At 49.3% G+C, this 18,081-nt stretch overlaps 1 protein-coding gene across 1 annotated transcript in view; it reads right to left on the bottom strand.

Annotated features, from left to right (window-relative positions):
* The window catches only part of TNS3 (tensin 3), a 79,149-nt gene extending 61,354 nt beyond the window's left edge, over window positions 1-17,795 (bottom strand). The window contains 1 exon segment of the mRNA XM_083470910.1: window positions 17,725-17,795. Coding sequence (XP_083327036.1) covers window positions 17,725-17,780 — 56 coding nt within the window. The 5' untranslated portion in view covers window positions 17,781-17,795.
* Between the last annotated feature and the right edge of the window lie 286 nt (window positions 17,796-18,081).

Below are 18,081 nucleotides of genomic sequence, written 5' to 3'. Positions count from 1 at the left end.
CTTCCCCCCACCCTTTATTCCTAATAAAGTTTCTTAATTTGACAGCAATTGTTAACCACAGGGTTTTAGGATCTCCATGTGCCCAGACACTTGGCATTCAGGCTCCTGGGCATTTAGGATTGGAGTTGTAAGTGACCAGCTTGCTTTTCTGAGGTTTGGAAGAGACTCAGAGAGAGGGCAGGCTGTCTTTAAACTCTGAGTAACTCATACGGGAAGTGGGGTTTTTTATGCCGTGCCTCAATAGCTTTTCTTCTTACAAGTCAATAACTGGGGGAGATTAAAATTAGAATTCAAGAGGCTTTTCTCATGTTTTTCCGATTCCGCATGGAAAAAGCAATGTAAAACAACACTGAAGTTAAAAAGGGGGGTGGGGCAAGAAACAACTAAAATTGATGAGAACATTGTAGGAGTGGGGTCTAAGGGATGTATGGAATGAGAGTAATCCAGGGGACACAATCCACACATTTGTCACCCTTTTTTTAGCTCACAATCTAAAACAGACTTTTAAAGGAAGTGCAGACAGCTCATATTGACGAAATCAAAATAACAGACCATGTTCCAGTGAGTGCACAGTTCCTATTAACTCTGTCAGAAATTGTGACCCATATTTGGTATTTTGGTCCTGTCCTTGAAATCATTAGATTTTTTTGAAAAAGAAAAATAATACAGAAGGAACAGTTTCAGAATTGCTGTGGGAAACAATGAAGACAGTGTTTAAAGGTCTATGTATGCAAGAAAAATCAAGAGTGAATAACATCTACAAGGCACAAAATACACAGTTACAACAGGAAGTCTCTTCCCTGGAGCCAAGACACAGGGCAACAAGTTCAAAACAAGTTTACAAACAACTACCTATTATGAAGGATGTTCTTCTCATTATAGGGGATTGGAATGCTAAAGGAGGGAGTCCAGAGATAAAAGGAACAACTGACAAGTTTGGCCTTGGAATTCAAAATGAAGCAGGGCAAAGGCTAATAGAGTTCTGTCAAGAGAACAAGCTGGTCATCACAAAAACGCTTTTCCAACAACACAAGAGACGACTCTACACATGGACATCACCAGATGGGCAGCATCGAAATCAGATTGATTGTATACTCTGCAGCCAAAGATGGAGAAGCTCTATATAGTCAGCAAAAACAAGACCTGGAGCTGACTGTGGCTCAGATCATCAGCTTCTTATAGCAAAATTCAAGCTTAAACTGAAGAAAGTAGGAAAAACCACTGGGCCGGTAAGATACAATCTAAGTCAAATCCCTTATGAATACGCAGTGGAAGTGAGGAACAGGTTTAAGGATTTAGATTTGGTGGACAGAGTGCCTGAAGAACTATGGATGGAGGCCCGTAACATTATACAGGAGGCAGCAACGAAAACCATCCCAATGAAAAGGAAATGCAAGAAAGCAAAGTGGCTGTCCAACGAGGCCTTACAAATAGCAGGGGAGAGAAGGCAAGCAAAATGTGAGGGAGATAGTGAAAGATACAGGAAATTGAATGCAGATTTCCAAAAAATAACAAGGAGAGACAAGAGGGCTTTCTTAAATGAGCAATGCAAAGAAATAGAGGAAAACAACAGAATGGGAAAAACCAAAAATCTGTTCAAGAAAATCGGAAATATGAAAGGAACATTTCGTACAAAGATTACCATAATAAAGGACAAAAGTGGAAAGGACCTAACAGAAGCAGAAGACGTCAAGAAGAGTGGCAAAAATACACAGAGGAATTATACCAGAAAGATATGGATGTCTCATACACCCCAGGTAGTGTGGTTGCTGACCTTGAGCCAGACATCCTGGAGAGTGAAGTCAAATGGGCCTTAGAAAGCACTGCTAATGTGATGGTATTCCAGCTGAACTATTTAAAATTTTAAACGATGATGCTGTTAAGGTGCTACACTCAATATGCCAACAAGTTTGGAAAACTCAACAGTGGCCAGAGGATTGGAGAAGATCAGTCTATATCCCAGTCCCAAAGAAGGACTTGATGGCCCTTGTGGTCTCTTCCAACTCTAGGATTCTATGGTTCTATGATTCTACCACACAACTGCGCTCATTTCACATGCTAGCAAGGTTATGCTTAAAATTCTACAAGGCAGGCTCAAGCAGTATGTGGACCGAGAACTCCCAGAAGTGCAAGCTGGATTTCGAAGGGGCAAAGGAACCAGAGGCCAAATTGCAAACATGCGCTGGATTATGGAGAAAGCTAGAGAGTTCCAGAAAGACATCTACTTCTGCTTCATCGACTATGCAAAAGCCTTTGACTGTGTCGACCACAGCAAACTATGGCAAGTTCTTAAAGAAATGGGAGTGCCTGATCACCTCATCTGTCTCCTGAGAAATCTCTATGTGGGACAAGAAGCTACAGTTAGAACTGAATATGGAACAACTGATTGGTTCAAAATTGGGAAAGGAGTACGACAAGGCTGTATGTTGTCTGCCTGTTTATTTAACTTATAGGCAGAATTCATCATGCAAAAGGCTAGATTGAATGAATCCCAAACCGGAATTAAGACTGCCGGAAGAAATATCAACCACCTGACACAACCTTGATGGCAGAAAGTGAGGAGGAATTAAATAACCCTTTAATGAGGGTGAAAGAGGAGAACGCAAAATATGGTCTGAAGCTCATCATCAAAAAACGAAGATCATGGCCACTGGTCCCATCACCCCTAGTCAAATAGAAGGGGAAGAAATGGAGGCAGTGAGAGATTTTACTTTCTTGGGCTCCATGATCACTGCAGATGGTGACAGCCGTCATGAAATTAAAAGACACCTGTTTCTTGGGAGGAAAGCAATGACAAACCTAGACAACATCTTAAAAAGCAGAGACATCACCTTGCCAACAAAGGTCCATATAGTTAAAGCTATGGTTTTCCCAGTAGTGATGTATGGAAGTGAGAGCTGGACCATAAAGAAGGCTGATCGCCGAAGAATTGATGCTTTTGAATTATGGTGCTGGAGGAGACTCTTGTGAGTCCCATGGACTGTAAGAAGATCAAACCTCTCCATTCTTTTTTTTATAATAATTTTTATTACATTTTTTCCAGTTACAAATACAACAGAAAGAAGAAAGAACATAAAGAATAGAAAAGAAGAAAAAACAGAAAATCCAGACCATTTCAACAACTTCTTTCAATTTTCTATCGGACTTCCCCACATCTCCCGCCCAATGCATTCTTAACAATAAAAGTTATTGTTATCTCCATTCTTAAGGAAATCAGCCCTGAGTGCTCACTGGAAGGACAGATTGTGAAGCTGGGGCTCCAAGACTTTGGCCACCTCACGAGAAGAGAAGACTCCCTGGAAAAGACCCTGATTCTGGGAAAGATGGAGGGCACAAGGAGAAGGGGACGACAGAGGACGAGATGGTTGGACAGTGTTCTTGAAGCTACCAGCATGAGTTTGACCAAACTGTGGGAGGCAGTGGAAGACAGGAGTGCCTGGCGTGCTCTGGTCCATGGGGTCATGAAGAGTCGGACACGACTAAACAACTAAACAACAACAACATATTATGTGAAAAGAACTAGAAGCAATAGAAATTGATAAAACAATTGTACAAATTCTACATTAAAAACAAAAGTATTAAGAATATTGGGGTAAGGGATCCAAACTATTAGCTGCTAGTTGCAAAAAATGAGAAACAAAGCTGTAATTACAGGTATAAAAATGAAAACAGAAGAAAGGTTTTATAACACAAAATCAGAATTTTATAAGTTTTTCTTCTCTGTACTCCTCCCCACTCCCCCTCTAGAATAAATTACTAGATACCAAAGCAATACCTATACTAAAGGAAGAGGACAGTAAATGTATGGAAAATAGGTATCAGAGGAGAAGATAAAAGAAGTAATTTAAAACTTGAAGGTGGGGAAATCATGTGGCCCTAATAAATAACAACAACAACAACAACAACAACAACAACAACAACAATTTTATTATTTATTTTATTATTTATTATTTACAACCCGTTGTGATGGTTCTGAAACACCCTTTTACAAAACATTTAAGGAACACACACTTCCACAAATGGCCAGGCTATACAATGTGTTGGGGGGGAGGGGCTGTAAGCCCGAGCCTCCTTCCAATTCTTGCATCCCACACAGATTCAGTTCCAGGAATAGTCAGACGAGCTTCCTGGTGAGGTAACGGCCTAAGCCTGGGTTGTTAAGGTAACGAAGGAAGTGGCTCTGTGCCAGAGGACAAATGAGGGGGCCCCTTCCCTCCCGTGTCTGGTAGTTTGAAAGACAAAAAACTTGAGTGGGGTGTGCAAGCTAGAAGCTGCAGGCTGGGCAGCTGGGAGACAGAGCGATGCCTGATTTCTATTGGAATCCAAGGCTGTGGCTCTGGGAGAAGCAATACCATCCTGAGGCGTTAATGCTGTGAACTCCTCCATCGTAGGCTCAGGTTGTATACATGTGCAAATAACCTCATTGCAGAGGAAGCACGAACCCTGGGTAAGTGCCTGCTGCAACCCCTCACCGCTCAGAGACTGGGGTGGAATGCACCACAACACTATTTTAGCCAGTAACCCACTTCCCGCAACTTCAAAGCATTCAAGCATCGTGGTTCTTCCCAAGGATCCCACCAACCAATCTCTTTGTTAAATCTAGATTATAAAATATTTACAGCCATTCTGGTCATTAGTTTAAAAATGTTTACTTGCAGTTATATACACCCAGACCAACCTGGGTTTGTTCTTGGGGGAATAACTGATCCAATAAGGAAATTGGATCAGTAATTCCCACTTCATTTCAACAGAGACAGTTCCTTACATGTCTCTTGTCCGCTTCCAAAGACTCATGGGGCTCTTGTAAGAAGAGCCAAGAACTGCCTGCCGCCTGGGAGCTTCTTAGAGCAGATCTGGATGTTACTGGGGGAGGTGACAAACGCTGGGATCTCAACCTCACTCTCTCCCTGCCTCTACCGCTCTGCCTCACATTTCCTCTCCTTGCAGCCCAACTTCCATTATGTGTCTGCACTCAGCATATTTACAGGCCTGTATTAACTCAACAAGGAGCTCTCTATTTGCAGACAAATGTATCAGATACCAAAAGTTATTCTGCAACACTAAGTCATGGAAAACCAGTTCAATGCTGCCCCTCTGCTCGTACATGTCCACCCAGCTGCAGCAGAGGTCATTGTCTAGTTTCATAGATGGCAATAAATGTCCCGAATGTCCGCTAACAGTTCAGCCTCCAGTCCATGGTAATGCAGAACTGGCCAGTTGCGTAGGATCTCCTTAGAGCTCAAGCCTGGACAGAAGCATGAGATTTTGAGTTAGCTCCCTTAAGATTAGGGGCCTCAATAGTAGCTACCACATCAGCATGGGAGCATGGAAGTGGTGTCCAATCATCTTGTTGGCAGCTGCTCTCTATGTTGGAAAAAAAGAGTTGTCCATCTCCGGGGATGTTGTTCTTTCAAGGCATCAAAGTCTGGCAGCCATAACACTGGCAAGTGCATGTGAGTGGACAGCCCTGCAACAATCCTGCCTTCCAAGCTCATCCACCCCCATTAGCTCAGGGGCAGAGGTGGACAGCGCCAGGGGGTGAAATGAATCTTCCCAGGTACTAGCACAGGTGGCCTTACACGCGATTCCAGTAGTCCATGCCGGCCTTGGGGCGTCTTTTCCTACAATCAGTGTAATTTTGTCCTGTGGGAGCTGGTACTGTCCACTGTCAGCAAAGACCTCACCACCAAGGCCCAGATCAATACACCAATTAAACACCTCGTCAGCTTGGCAAAACCAGATTCAAAATTAGCAGGGCAACCCAGATAGCAATCTAGCAGTGGTTGGTTTATAGAAGGGGTCAACAACCTTTTTCAGCCGGGGGCCAGTCCACCGTCCCTCAGGCCATGTGGTGGGCTGGACAATATTTTGAAGGGGGAAAAATGAAAGAATTCCTATGCCCCACAAATAACCCAGAGATGCATTTTAAATAAAAGGACACATTCTACTCATGCAAAAACACGCTGATTACCGGAGCGTCCGCAGGCCGGATTGAGAAGGGGATTGGGCCGCATCCGGCCCCCGGGCCTTAGGGTGCCTACCCCTGGTTTATAGCAGCAGGACTCTCTAGGCTTGCAAGGTCATTCCCAAGTGGTATTTCCTTTCCCCCAAAAAGTCCAGGGTAGACTTCTACTGTGGGGAACGTCCTGGGGCTTTTGGAGGAGGGAGGGGGCGTCTACGGGCTTGACCACGGGTAAGTGCCATCATGGAGGTAGAAAATCCAGGGGCTGGATGCCAACCGCGGGGTGGAGAGGAGGGTACAGGAGTTCAACGACACCCCCTGATGTTCTGGCTAGCTAGAATTGTTCAATGCAACAGAGGCACAACTGCCCCTTTTGTGAGCCCTATGGATGAAACGAGTGATTACAACTTCCCATCTAAAATCCTTCCTGCTTTTGTCTTTCACCAAACTTAAGCAGCAACAAGCCAACCTTGTCTCGCAGGTGCTGATTCATTTCTGCTTGAGCATGGCAGCTCCGGGGCAGTAATGTAAAGCCAACAGCGAGAAAGATAAAAACACAATGAAAAAGTAAACTCCGTAAGTTACAGCTCTTGGCATTCCAGCATGAAATGCAGGGGAGTCAGAGGGCAGAAAGCCCAGATTAAAAAAAGAAACTAACTAAAAATTTAAAGCATAACATCTTCTGAGCTGTGAGACCAGCTGCCATTCCTGGAGCTATCTGAAAGATTATTATGGGAAAGGAAAACCTCTTACAGCAGCAGAGATGCAAGTCCATTGAGAAAATAATCAATGTTCATGGCCGTTAGGATATCAGTTGAGATCATTTCTTACATTTACAAAAATTAAAAATGAGGCTACAAGGAAACGGACAGAATATGAAATGATAGTAATAAGAGATGGTATAATGACCAAGAGATTAATTTCATTCATATATGTAAAACACAACACCCTTATTGAGAACCCATTTTGCCCCCAACAAAATCTAAAAGGCTGGTGGGAATTATATTGGGATACAAACTTTGAAGAGGATAAAGGAAACAATTTTTGGACAAAAGCGCCATATAAATATCTTTCAGCTATCACTAGGGAACATTCACTATCAATTGCTCCGGGGTGGCATTTAGCACCGAGGTGCCTGCCTTATGTAAAGCCCAATAGCCCAATAGCTCTCTGTTATGTTGGGAAGGGTGTCTAATGACATTAGGTATTTTACCCACCTAATGACCCATTTTTTGTTAGTCACTCATGTTTTATTATTTGTGTGTACAATTTTGTAACAAGAAGATAAAAAGTATTTTAAAGGGGGGGGGAGGCATTCAAACAAATAACCCACAGCTTTCAATTTGAAACTGTTCAGTGATGGGTTGTTATCGCACATGAGCTCCATTAAGAACTTTAGATTAGCCAGGAGCAGATAAGGGACTGAAGTGCTGCTTACTGCTTACTATATTCCTGATGTATAAACTGGCTGCACTGCCTGCTACACCTTCAGAAAAAGCCGACCATCTGAGAAAAAAGGGGATTGGCTTTTTAAAAATGGGTGTTCCCACAGCATCATGGATTACACTGTTATGTTAGAATGCACATCCAGCCTACCTACCCAGGCAAGAGCTTGGCTTAGGCCACATGTGCCTGCTTAGCTGCATGTGATTAGAAGTTGGCAAGACCACCCAGGGATGTCTTTTGCTTTCGTCTTCTGTTGATGCAACAGCAATTATCCCACACTTCTCGGGCACTGATATCGTTTCAGTTTCATTTACCTTGTGGCAGGAGTCCTGAGGTGGGCAAGCCGGAGCTGGTCTGCGCTTCCATCTTCAGGAAGTGCTCTCCCTTTAGAGAGATTCTGCCTTCTGGCCTCCAGTTGGGGAACAGATGCCACAAACTACCCAGAATTCCTCCAAGCAGTGAGGATTTCTCTACTCCCATCCAACAGGATACAATAGGGTGTCTGCTATAGATCACCAAGCCAGACTGAAGACCTGGAGGATGCCTTCCTACAGCTTGTTTGTGTTCTGGACTGCTGGCCGTGCTGGCTGGGACTAAGGGGAGTTGGGGTTCAGCAACATCCGGGAGGCCACATGTCAGGGGTTCAGGAGCAGAGGCAAGGGCAAGGGAGGAAACAGAGAGCGAGGGGGAGGAGGCAGAAGAAAAGATGAGTGATGACGACGACCCGAGATCTCCGAGTCTTTCCAGTGAATCAGAAGATTCACAGAAAGGAGCACCAGTGGCCAGGGCAAGGGGGGAGCCTAGGGGGACACCCCAGGAAGATAGAGCCAGAGGGGACTCAGAGGAGAGCAGTTGGAAATCGGGACCAGCGTCACCGCCGGAGAGCAGGGAAGAGGAAGGGAGCCAGGGATCAAGCGCTGGCAGCTCACAACAGGGGGGAGGGCATGAGTCAGGAGTGGCCACACCTCCATCGGGGAGCGAAGAAACGGTCAGATGGAAAGTGGAAGGTTGGGCACGCGCGCCAAGTTCAAATGCACAGGAAAGTGACGCAGTAGGCAGCCCTGAAAGAGAGCCAGGTCCTAAAGCCCGGCGCAAGGAGACAGGAGGGTCCGGGGGGTCGGCGTCAGAAGAATCCAGGAAGGAAGAGACCCCGGGGGGCAGAGGGACCCAGAGGAGAACAGTCAGGTGGAAAAGGTGGAGCAGGGCTAGGATATTAAGTTGGTGCACAAGGGGCGGAGACTCAGACGGAGCTTCGCCGATCTAGCCACTAGACGTAGAGTTGCACGCAGCAGCTTGAGAATGGAAACTGTAATTCAATAAAGACTTTTACTTAATGATCGCTGGCTAGCGTGATCCTCTGTGAGCTAGGATCTGGAAGCAGCTCTGACAGTAAGCTCCGTCCGCAAATTGTGGGCATCTACAGCCTCGAGGAGAGGAGAGAAGCAGGTGCCTACTAGCAAGCTCACGAACGGCAGACGACATGACGGCTGAGCAGCAGATAGCGGAACTCAGAGAAGCAGTATCACAACTGAATGCCGAGGCTCTCGCGTCCAGGAAGAGAGAGGAGGAGGCAGCTGCCGCCTGCAGGGATCTCCAGGTCAGGTTGGACATGCTTACGAAGCAAGGGCAACTGACACCCAGACAGGAGGGAATTGGGTTGGCGAGACGAACAGGCGGTCTGGTCTCTCACTTCGATGGGAACCTGCAACAGTACCCCAACTTTAGAGCAGATGTAATGTGCGCACTGCAACTGCTGAATAAAGACTTTAGAGATGAGCAAGAGAAAGTGGGATTCATCATGTCCCATTTGCATGGGGATGCTAAAGCATGGCTGCGCAATTTATGGAGGGATAATGATCCGGCGCTCCAAAATGCGAATGCCTTTATTAAAGCGATGGATGGGTGTTTTTTATCAAGCATTGACGTGGATCTTGCTCGGCAGCAGATACATGGACTGAAGCAAGGGAGGGCCAGCGTAAGGCAGTACCATGCCCGCTTTTTCGCTTTGGTCAGTGCCCTAGAATGGGACAGAGATTCGGCTCCTGTAAGAGACCTGTTTTGGGAGGGATTGCACGGCTCTGTTAAAGATGAAATTGCGAGGGGGGAGAGACCCCGGACCACGCAGGAGATCGTTCAGAGGGCGCTGGCGGTGGGGGTGCGGCTGGAAGAACGTCCATGGAGCAGGGACGAAGGGCGTGGAGGGCGCGAACCAGCCAGGGGCTCCTCCTTCCTTCCCAGAGAAGCAGCGCGTGCGCAATCCACGCCTCCGCCAGGAGGTGGGGCGGAACCTATGGAGGTTGGAAGTGCAAGGGCTCAGTCAGCAGCCAGAGCCCTAGCACCGACAACAGTGAAAGCGAAGCCTCCTAGAGGGAACAGGAAGTGTTACATCTGCGAGGATCCAGGGCATATGGCGAAAGAGTGTCCCCGGAGGCTCCACAAGCACACTGCAGCTTCAACAATGGTAACTGCAGCAACGCAGCAAGGAGAACCACAGCAGGGAAACGACGATGTCTGGCTGGAGGAAGAGGCACTGGGGCCCAGCCAGACGTGTCAGTGAAGAAGTCCCCGGAGATTTTACAGCCCATGGACCCCCTCCCGCCCAAACCAGTAGTGAGGCTCACCGCATCGCTCCAGCTGCCCAATGGAATCGCCGTGGACGTGCCGCTCACCATTGACTCGGGAAGCAATGCGGACTTTATAGGGCAGGACTTTGTCAACCGGCACGCTATACAGTTGCTGCCTGCCACGCTGCCCCTGCAGGTTGTCACGGTGGATGGCAGGGAGCTGCTAGGGGGGCAAGTGGTGAAGCAGACGCCACCGATGGTGATGCGACTTGGGAATCACAGGGAAATCATCAGCTTCAACGTCACTCAACTATCGGACACGCCCATTGTATTGGGCATGAGTTGGCTGGACAAGCACAGCCCAACGCTGGCTTGGTACCAGAGGCAGCTGACCTTCGGCTCTTCCTTTTGTGCTGAACACTGCATCGTGCCCCGGCAAGAAGGAGAGGAAGAGGAGTCACAGCTGCTGCTAGGCACGCTGCAAGCGATTCCCCACAAGTACGCAGAATTTTTGGAGGTTTTCTGCGAGAAGGAGGCAGACAGGCTACCCCCCCCCCACAGACCATATGACTGCAAAATTGACCTGCTGCCGGGGGCGGCGCTGCCTAAAGGGAAGCTGTATTCCATGTCTGAGGACGAACTGCAGGAACTCAAAGAGTTCATAGATCATAATTTGGAGCGCGGTTTCATCCGGGAGTCCAAGGCAGCGGGGGGCAGTCCTGTATTCTTTGTTAAGAAGCGGGACACGCCCCAAAAAAGACTTGTAGTGGACTATCGCATCTTAAACAGTGTGACCAAGCCATCGGACTTCCCCATGCCCCGAATTGACGACCTCCTCGCAAAGGTACGGAAGGGCAGCGTGTTCACCAAGTTGGACCTGCGAGGGGCGTACAACCTCATTCGCATGCGGGAAGGAGATGAGTGGAAGACAGCCATGTTCACGCCACTGGGCACCTACGAATATAGAGTTATGCCTTTTGGATTGCAAAATGGCTCCCACGTTTTTCAAGCGTTCATGCATCACGTGTTGGCGGGGCTCCTCTACAAGACGTGCGTCTGTTTCTTAGATGACATCCTGATCTTTTCGGAATCGCAGCAGGAGCATGACAGACACGTCAAGGAAGTGCTGCGCAGGCTACAGCAGCATAGGCTCTACGCCAAGCTGGAGAAGTGCCAGTTCGACGTGACGGAGGTGGATTTTCTGGGCTACAAGTTGTCTGACAAGGGGCTCGCCATGGACAGCGCCAAGGTTCGAGCGGTGTTGGATTGGAAAAGCCCACGCAACCGGAAGGAGGTCCAACGGTTTGTCGGCTTCGCGAACTTCTATCGCAAGTTTATCAAAGGCTTCGCTATGTAGACAGCGGCCATCACGGACACGCTTAGCTCCAAGAAGAAGTTCATCTGGACAGAGCAGGCGGAGCAGTCCTTTCAGGCACTCAAGCGTCTCTTCGCGTCGGAAGAGCAGCTGCTGCATGTCGACCCCGGCAGGCCGATGAGGGTCGAGACAGACGCCTCGGACAGAGCCGTGGGAGCAGTCCTGCTGCAGAAAGACCCGCAGGGGGTTTGGCGGCCGGGAGCGTTTTACTCCAGGAAGCTCAGCAAGTCCGAACAGAACTACACCATCTGGGACAGGGAGTTGCTGGCCATTCATGCAGCGTTCAAAGCGTGGAGGCACTTCCTGATCGGCGCCAAGCACACGGTGCAGGTCTGCACGGACCACAAGAATCTGGAGCACTGGCGCACGGCACAGTTCCTGAACCAGAGGCAGATACGTTGGGCTGAGTTCTTTGCGAACTTCGACTTCCGAATAGAGTATGTCCCAGGGGACACCAACATCATGGCGGACGCTCTCTCCCGTAAGCCACAGTATCTGGAGGACGCCACGCCAGCGGCTGCCATGCACATCTTCGCACCAACAGTGTGGGCGTGCGCTGCGGCAACAGTTGACCTGGATGCGGTGCGACGAGCGTTGCAGGATGACTCCTTCGCGCAAGCAAAGATGGCAGAGGTGCAAAGAGGCACGGCAGCGACCGACGGGTTCCAGCTGAGAGATGGATTGCTCATCCGTAAAGGGGCCATCTACGTGCCGGGGGACGAACTTCGCGCCAAGGTATTGCAGCAGCTGCACGACGCGCCCACTGCCGGGCACTTTGGCAAGGAGAAGACGGTGGAATTAGTCGCCAGGGACTTCTGGTGGCCCGGAATGAGAGGGGAGGTCGCGGACTACATGGCAAGGTGTGACACCTGCCAGAGGGCCAAACCAGTGCACAGACCGCCGGCCGGACTGTTGGAACCGCTGCAAACTCCGGTCGAACCATGGGAGAGAGTGGCCCTGGACTTTGTCACGGATCTGCCCAGCTCGAGGGGCAAGACGGCCGTGCTGGTGGTGGTGGACTTGTTCTCCAAGATGGCACATTTCATTCCGTGTGCTAAGGTGGCCACGGCGGAGCACACCGCCAAACTGTTCATAGACCACGTGTTCAAGGTTCACGGTCTGCCATGGTCTATTCTGTCCGACCGGGGGCGGCAGTTCATCTCGAATTTCTGGCAGAAGCTGATGGGCTTCCTGAACGTCAAGATCAACCTGGCGTCGGCGAGACACCCGCAGACCAACGGGCAAGCGGAGCGGGTCAATGCCATCATGCAGCAGTACCTGAGATGTTATGCGAATCAACAGCCTGCGACGTGGGTGGATTACCTGCCGCTCGCCGAGTTCGCCTACAACAACACGAAGCACGTGTCCACGGGGGTCACGCCGTTCTTCGCCAACAACGGGAGGCACCCCAGAACCTTCCCGGGACTGGAAAGAATGGGGGAGGGGGAGCCGCAGACAGCAGACGCGTTCGCGTCGGAGTTGCAGGAGGTCCACGATCAGCTGCGGCGGCACCTGGAGCTGGCCAAACACGCATACAAGGTACAAGCGGACAAACACAGAAGGGTTGGCGAAGAGATCCAGGTGGGAGACTGGGTCTGGTTAGCAGCCCACGCAGTGCCGGCCAGGTCGTTGGCCAAGAAGAAACTAGGGCATAAGCAACTGGGGCCCTACCAAGTCGAAGAGCAGGTCAACCCGGTGGCTTTCAGGCTGGCGCTTCCGGAGGGTTCCAGAATGCATCCGGTGTTCCACAGATCGGTGCTCACTCCCTACAAGGCACCGCACAGGTTTCAGGAACCCGGAACGGCACCGAGTCCGCTCAGAGAAAGAACCGGGCACGCGGGAGTGGCACAGGAGGAGCGCATCAACGAAGTCACGGAGATTTTGGACTCCAGATGGGGGGAGGAGGGGGTAGAATACCTTCTCGCCAAAGAGGGCACCCCGGCCAGTGCGAACAGCTGGGTGCCGGGCTACGCCTTGGACGAACCTCTGCTCAAAGACGAGTTGCATGCCCTCTTCCCACATAGACCAATGCCAGCAGACTTTTTCGACGACTGGCTTTTCACGCCCACGCTTTCTGCCAGCACGTTCCGGGGATTCGACTTGGACGAGGACCCGATACGAGACGCCCGTTCCCCGGAGGGGTCACCCTCGGGATCTGCCTCAGAACCCTCGTATTGGTGGGACGATAGACCAGAGGAGCAGTGGCGCAGGAAGTGGCTGGAAGGTCCAGGACGAGCAACGCCGCCGGGAGGAAGTGAGGGAGAGACGGACATGGACGTTTTCGGGGACGACCCTGGTTTCGAGCACGGCGGCACAGAAATGGAAGCGGAGGTGACCGTCGTCGACGAGAGCAGGGAGGAAGAACCGGGAGACTTCAGATGGAGGCCCGCCACGGGAAGCGAACTGTATCCGACGTTCGTCCCTCTGACACAGCAGCACCCAGCTCCCGCACCGGAAGGAGGGGAGGGGGGAAAGGGGGGCTTCGAGGGGGGGATGGATGTCAGGGGTTCAGGAGCAGAGGCAAGGGCAAGGGAGGAAACAGAGAGCGAGGGGGAGGAGGCAGAAGAAAAGATGAGTGATGACGACGACCCGAGATCTCCGAGTCTTTCCAGTGAATCAGAAGATTCACAGAAAGGAGCACCAGTGGCCAGGGCAAGGGGGGAGCCTAGGGGGACACCCCAGGAAGATAGAGCCAGAGGGGACTCAGAGGAGAGCAGTTGGAAATCGGGACCAGCGTCACCGCCGGAGAGCAGGGAAGAGGAAGGGAGCCAGGGATCAAGCGCTGGCAGCTCACAACAGGGGGGAGGGCATGAGTCAGGAGTGGCCACACCTCCATCGGGGAGCGAAGAAACGGTCAGACGGAAAGTGGAAGGTTGGGCGCGCGCGCCAAGTTCAAATGCAGAGGAAGGTGACGCAGTAAGCAGCCCGGAAAGGGAGCCAGGTCCTAAAGCCCGGCGCAAGGAGACAGGAGGGTCCGGTGGGTCAGTGTCAGAGGAATCCCGGAGGGAAGAGACCCCGGGGGGCAGAGGGACCCAGAGGAGAACAGTCAGGCGGAAAAGGTGGAGCAGGGCTAGGATATTAAGTTGGTGCACAAGGGGCGGAGACTCAGACGGAGCTTCGCCGATCTAGCCACTAGACGTAGAGTTGCACGCAGCAGCTTGAGAATGGAAACTGTAATTCAATAAAGACTTTTACTTAATGATCGCTGGCTAGCGTGATCCTCTGTGAGCTAGGATCTGGAAGCAGCTCTGACACCACAGGTTAGATTTCCTTACATTAGGGGATGAGGAAGTGGTGCCCAAGGCCAAAGCAATAGAGATGGTGTGACAGCTGATGGAGCAGGTCGGGCAAGCAAATAAATGAAATTATTAGATTTATTTACCACCTGTTCCTCTAAGGATTATGGCCACCACTGGTGAGAGAAAGGTATGGCCCCCACATTTTGCAGTGTCCTGTGCTAAAATTTGGCACACACCCCCGGCTCCCCCACTCCATTTGACAGCATTGTTGTGGTGCTCTCTGAAACACGGCACCCGGTACGGGCTGCACCGCTTGCACAACCCTAAACCTGCCTCTGCAGAGCTTGTATTAGCATGAAATCAGGACCCACGCTAATACAGCTAGGAAAAAAGGACAACTGCAAGCAGAATAAAGTCCCCCCCCCCCCCCCGGAATCAAAATTCAGAATTCTGTGTAGGATAACGTAATGCAGGAAGAGAGACGATGTGTTCATTTTTACAGATCCAGAGAGAAGGCCACTTAAGAATTGTGCATAGCTGAAAGGGGAAACGGTCATAGTAGATAAATTAAAGCAAACACAATACATGAAAAAGCTCTTCCTATAGTTGGCTGTGTTTTTTAAGGCGCAGTAGTCTGCTCACACTCCCGTGCAACAGTAGGCAGTGCAGTCCTTCAAACTGCTTTGGAATTACTAAGGTGACAGCAGTTACTATTACGATTTGTTAGCATTTACATCCCATCCTTCCTCCCCATTATTCAGCTTTTCCGGGTCATGACTAAACTGCTTCTGATGCACGAAACACCATGATGAGTGGCAGAGCGCACGGAAATGCCGTTCTTCTAAATTATTTTGAGCAAATGGGGAAAATTCCATTAGTGGCCTAGACACAATTCATTGCATCCAGATTCATTAGGTGCACTTAAAGGTAAAGGTAAAGGGACCCCTGACCATTAGGTCTAGTCGTGGCCGACTCTGGGGTTGCGGCGCTCATCCCGCTTTATTGGCCGAGGGAGCCGGCGTACAGCTTCCGGGTCATGTGGCCAGCAGGACTAAGCCGCTTCTGGTGAACCAGAGCAGCGCACGGAAACGCTGTTTACCTTCCCGCCGGAGCGGTACCTATTTATCTACTTGCACTTTGACGTGCTTTCGAACTGCTAGGTTGGCAGGAGCAGGGACCGAGCAACGGGAGCTCACCCCGTCATCACGGGGAATCGAACCACCGATCTTTAGATCGGCAAGTCCTAGGCTCTGTGGTTTAACCCACAGTGCCACCCGCGTCCCTAGGTGCACTTAGTAATCACTTAAATCCAGTTCCCACCAGTGACAGGCTGCTTTCTTCTCTGAGTACAGTATATAACTTTATTCTAACAAGACTCAAGCCTCAGGCCTCAGACAAGCTCTGCACAGGCCTGCTTACACCGATGGCAATTAAATTAAGTCATTACTAACTTGTCTCATAGATATTAGTAATGACTTAATATGCAAATGGCAAAAAGGGGAAGGGTGCTCCAGTACAATCCCAATTCCCGACACAGTTTGAAGAGCTGTACAGCACAAGGCACTGCAGGTATGCCAATGGACAGGAAGTTGCATCTGCCATAAAACTGAATTTCTCCCCAAGCCTTTCAAAAATGATTATATTGCAAGTGGGGGTGGGGTGGGGTGTCGTACACTGAAGACACAATTTGACACCTTCCACCCTGACCATCCTCCATGGCTGCAATCACTGCCCTGAAGCACCTTCTGCAAATGCTGCTCTGTGGGCTTCTGCTTTTCATGGATCCTTGTTTGCAGAAGAGAAAGGCTGTGAGAAAATCAGAACAGTTTATATTGCACATCCTCTCAAAGGGGCCAATGGAAACATCTTCTTCCTTTCGATCCCACGGCACTGCTCATCTGTGCCTTTCAAAGCAATGTTTGCAAGCACACCCAACCACCCAAATAATGCTGCATTTATTTGCTGACCTGGAGCAGAATGGGAAAGGATCTCTCAAGGCTAAATATTTATTAAAGCCTCAGAGGGGATCTGTTGTTCTTTTTCCACTTCAGCAGCAGCTGTGTAGGTCTCCAGAGAAAAGCGCAGCAGCTCACTGGGAAAGCTTTTATGCAGTGAGAGACAAACAGATGCACTGCCTGGCCTGGCTTTCTACCAAACATTGTCCTCTCAATGGCTAGCAAGAGCCTCCCTCTCCAAACAAGTTCTACAATACTCATCTGCTTTCTGGTGAAGGGAATGGATGGGTAACTAGGGTTACCAACCCGAGCTGCCAGGCTGATTGCTTCTATTCTTTTTAGCCAATTGTTGTGCCCTAATTCCTCTTCCCATTCTGGTATTACAAGGCCCACTAATTTAATCCTAAATTGATTGAATATTCCAGTCATATAACTTCAAGTCATGTTTGCATTGTAACCACTTCTATGAATTTGTTATCTGTGTTTCTTACACGCAAACTGGGGTTCTCATGCTACATTTATTGTTTGGTATGATCAACAGGATCTGGTAATCAAGATCTGCTACTACGAAGGCAATTTCAGCCACCTGTATAGTATAGTGAACAACTCTGCAGAACTAAAATGGCTGAAGAGCAGTGCTTAGCTGAGATTCCTGGATTGCAGGGGGTTGAACTAGATGACCCTTGGGGTCCCTCCTGCTCTGTGAGTCTATGATTCTGTGCTTAGCGTGGCAGCACCTGCACTTTGGAACTACCCATTGAGATCAAGCAGGCACCTTCATTGTACGGTTTCCCTACCCTGTGGCAGAACTGGACTGGGGGTGGGGAGGTTCTTCCTAAGCCCAAAGTTGCCATGATGGGAAAACAAAATGCAGAAGCCTGTCTGTAGTCATGTTGTGTGTGTGGCAAGTGTGTGTGTGTGTGCATATGCACACTTTGCACACAGGGCCCTTGGAGGGCAGCCTAACCCTCAGTGTGGACTTGGGCCAAAACATGGTTAACCACACCTTTTATAATGCAGATTCCCTCTTATATGAGCCCAGCAAAAGATACACACCCTCAAGAAGGGAAGGGTGGTGAAATGGATGGTGAAAGATGCAGGAAACGGCCCTCCGACTGTGGTGAAGGGAGGGAACTATGGTACTTGCCTAAACAGAAGTATATGAGAAGATAAATTAAAATACCTTTTCTGGGATGGTTGCATTAAAGCAGAAACTTTATCATCAAAGAATTTCTTCATAGCAAATCTATCTAGGGCTTGATCTGCACTGCTGAGAGAAGGGGAGGAAAAAATTATATTGTTTTCGGGAGTAGCTTTGCTGCTCTGAAATCAGGATATTGCATAGATTCATACCAACTGAATCACATTCTGGGTTAATTGGCAAACGCACTCGATTCTAGATCTGATAGGGCCATTATTGTTTGAACATGGATCTTTTTACAATAGTTGCCTTGGCAATCTTTTTTTGTTTTGAAAACTGGCCAAAAATGTATTAAAATGTGGATGCTTCTTTCCCTGCTCCACCAGGATAAGACAAGCC

The sequence above is a fragment of the Podarcis liolepis genome (assembly GCF_965112155.1).
Source record: "Podarcis liolepis genome assembly, chromosome: 13".
NCBI lineage: Eukaryota > Metazoa > Chordata > Lepidosauria > Squamata > Lacertidae > Podarcis > Podarcis liolepis.
The sequence above is the reverse complement of the archived record's forward strand: the minus strand, read 5'-3'. Positions and strand labels throughout refer to the sequence as shown.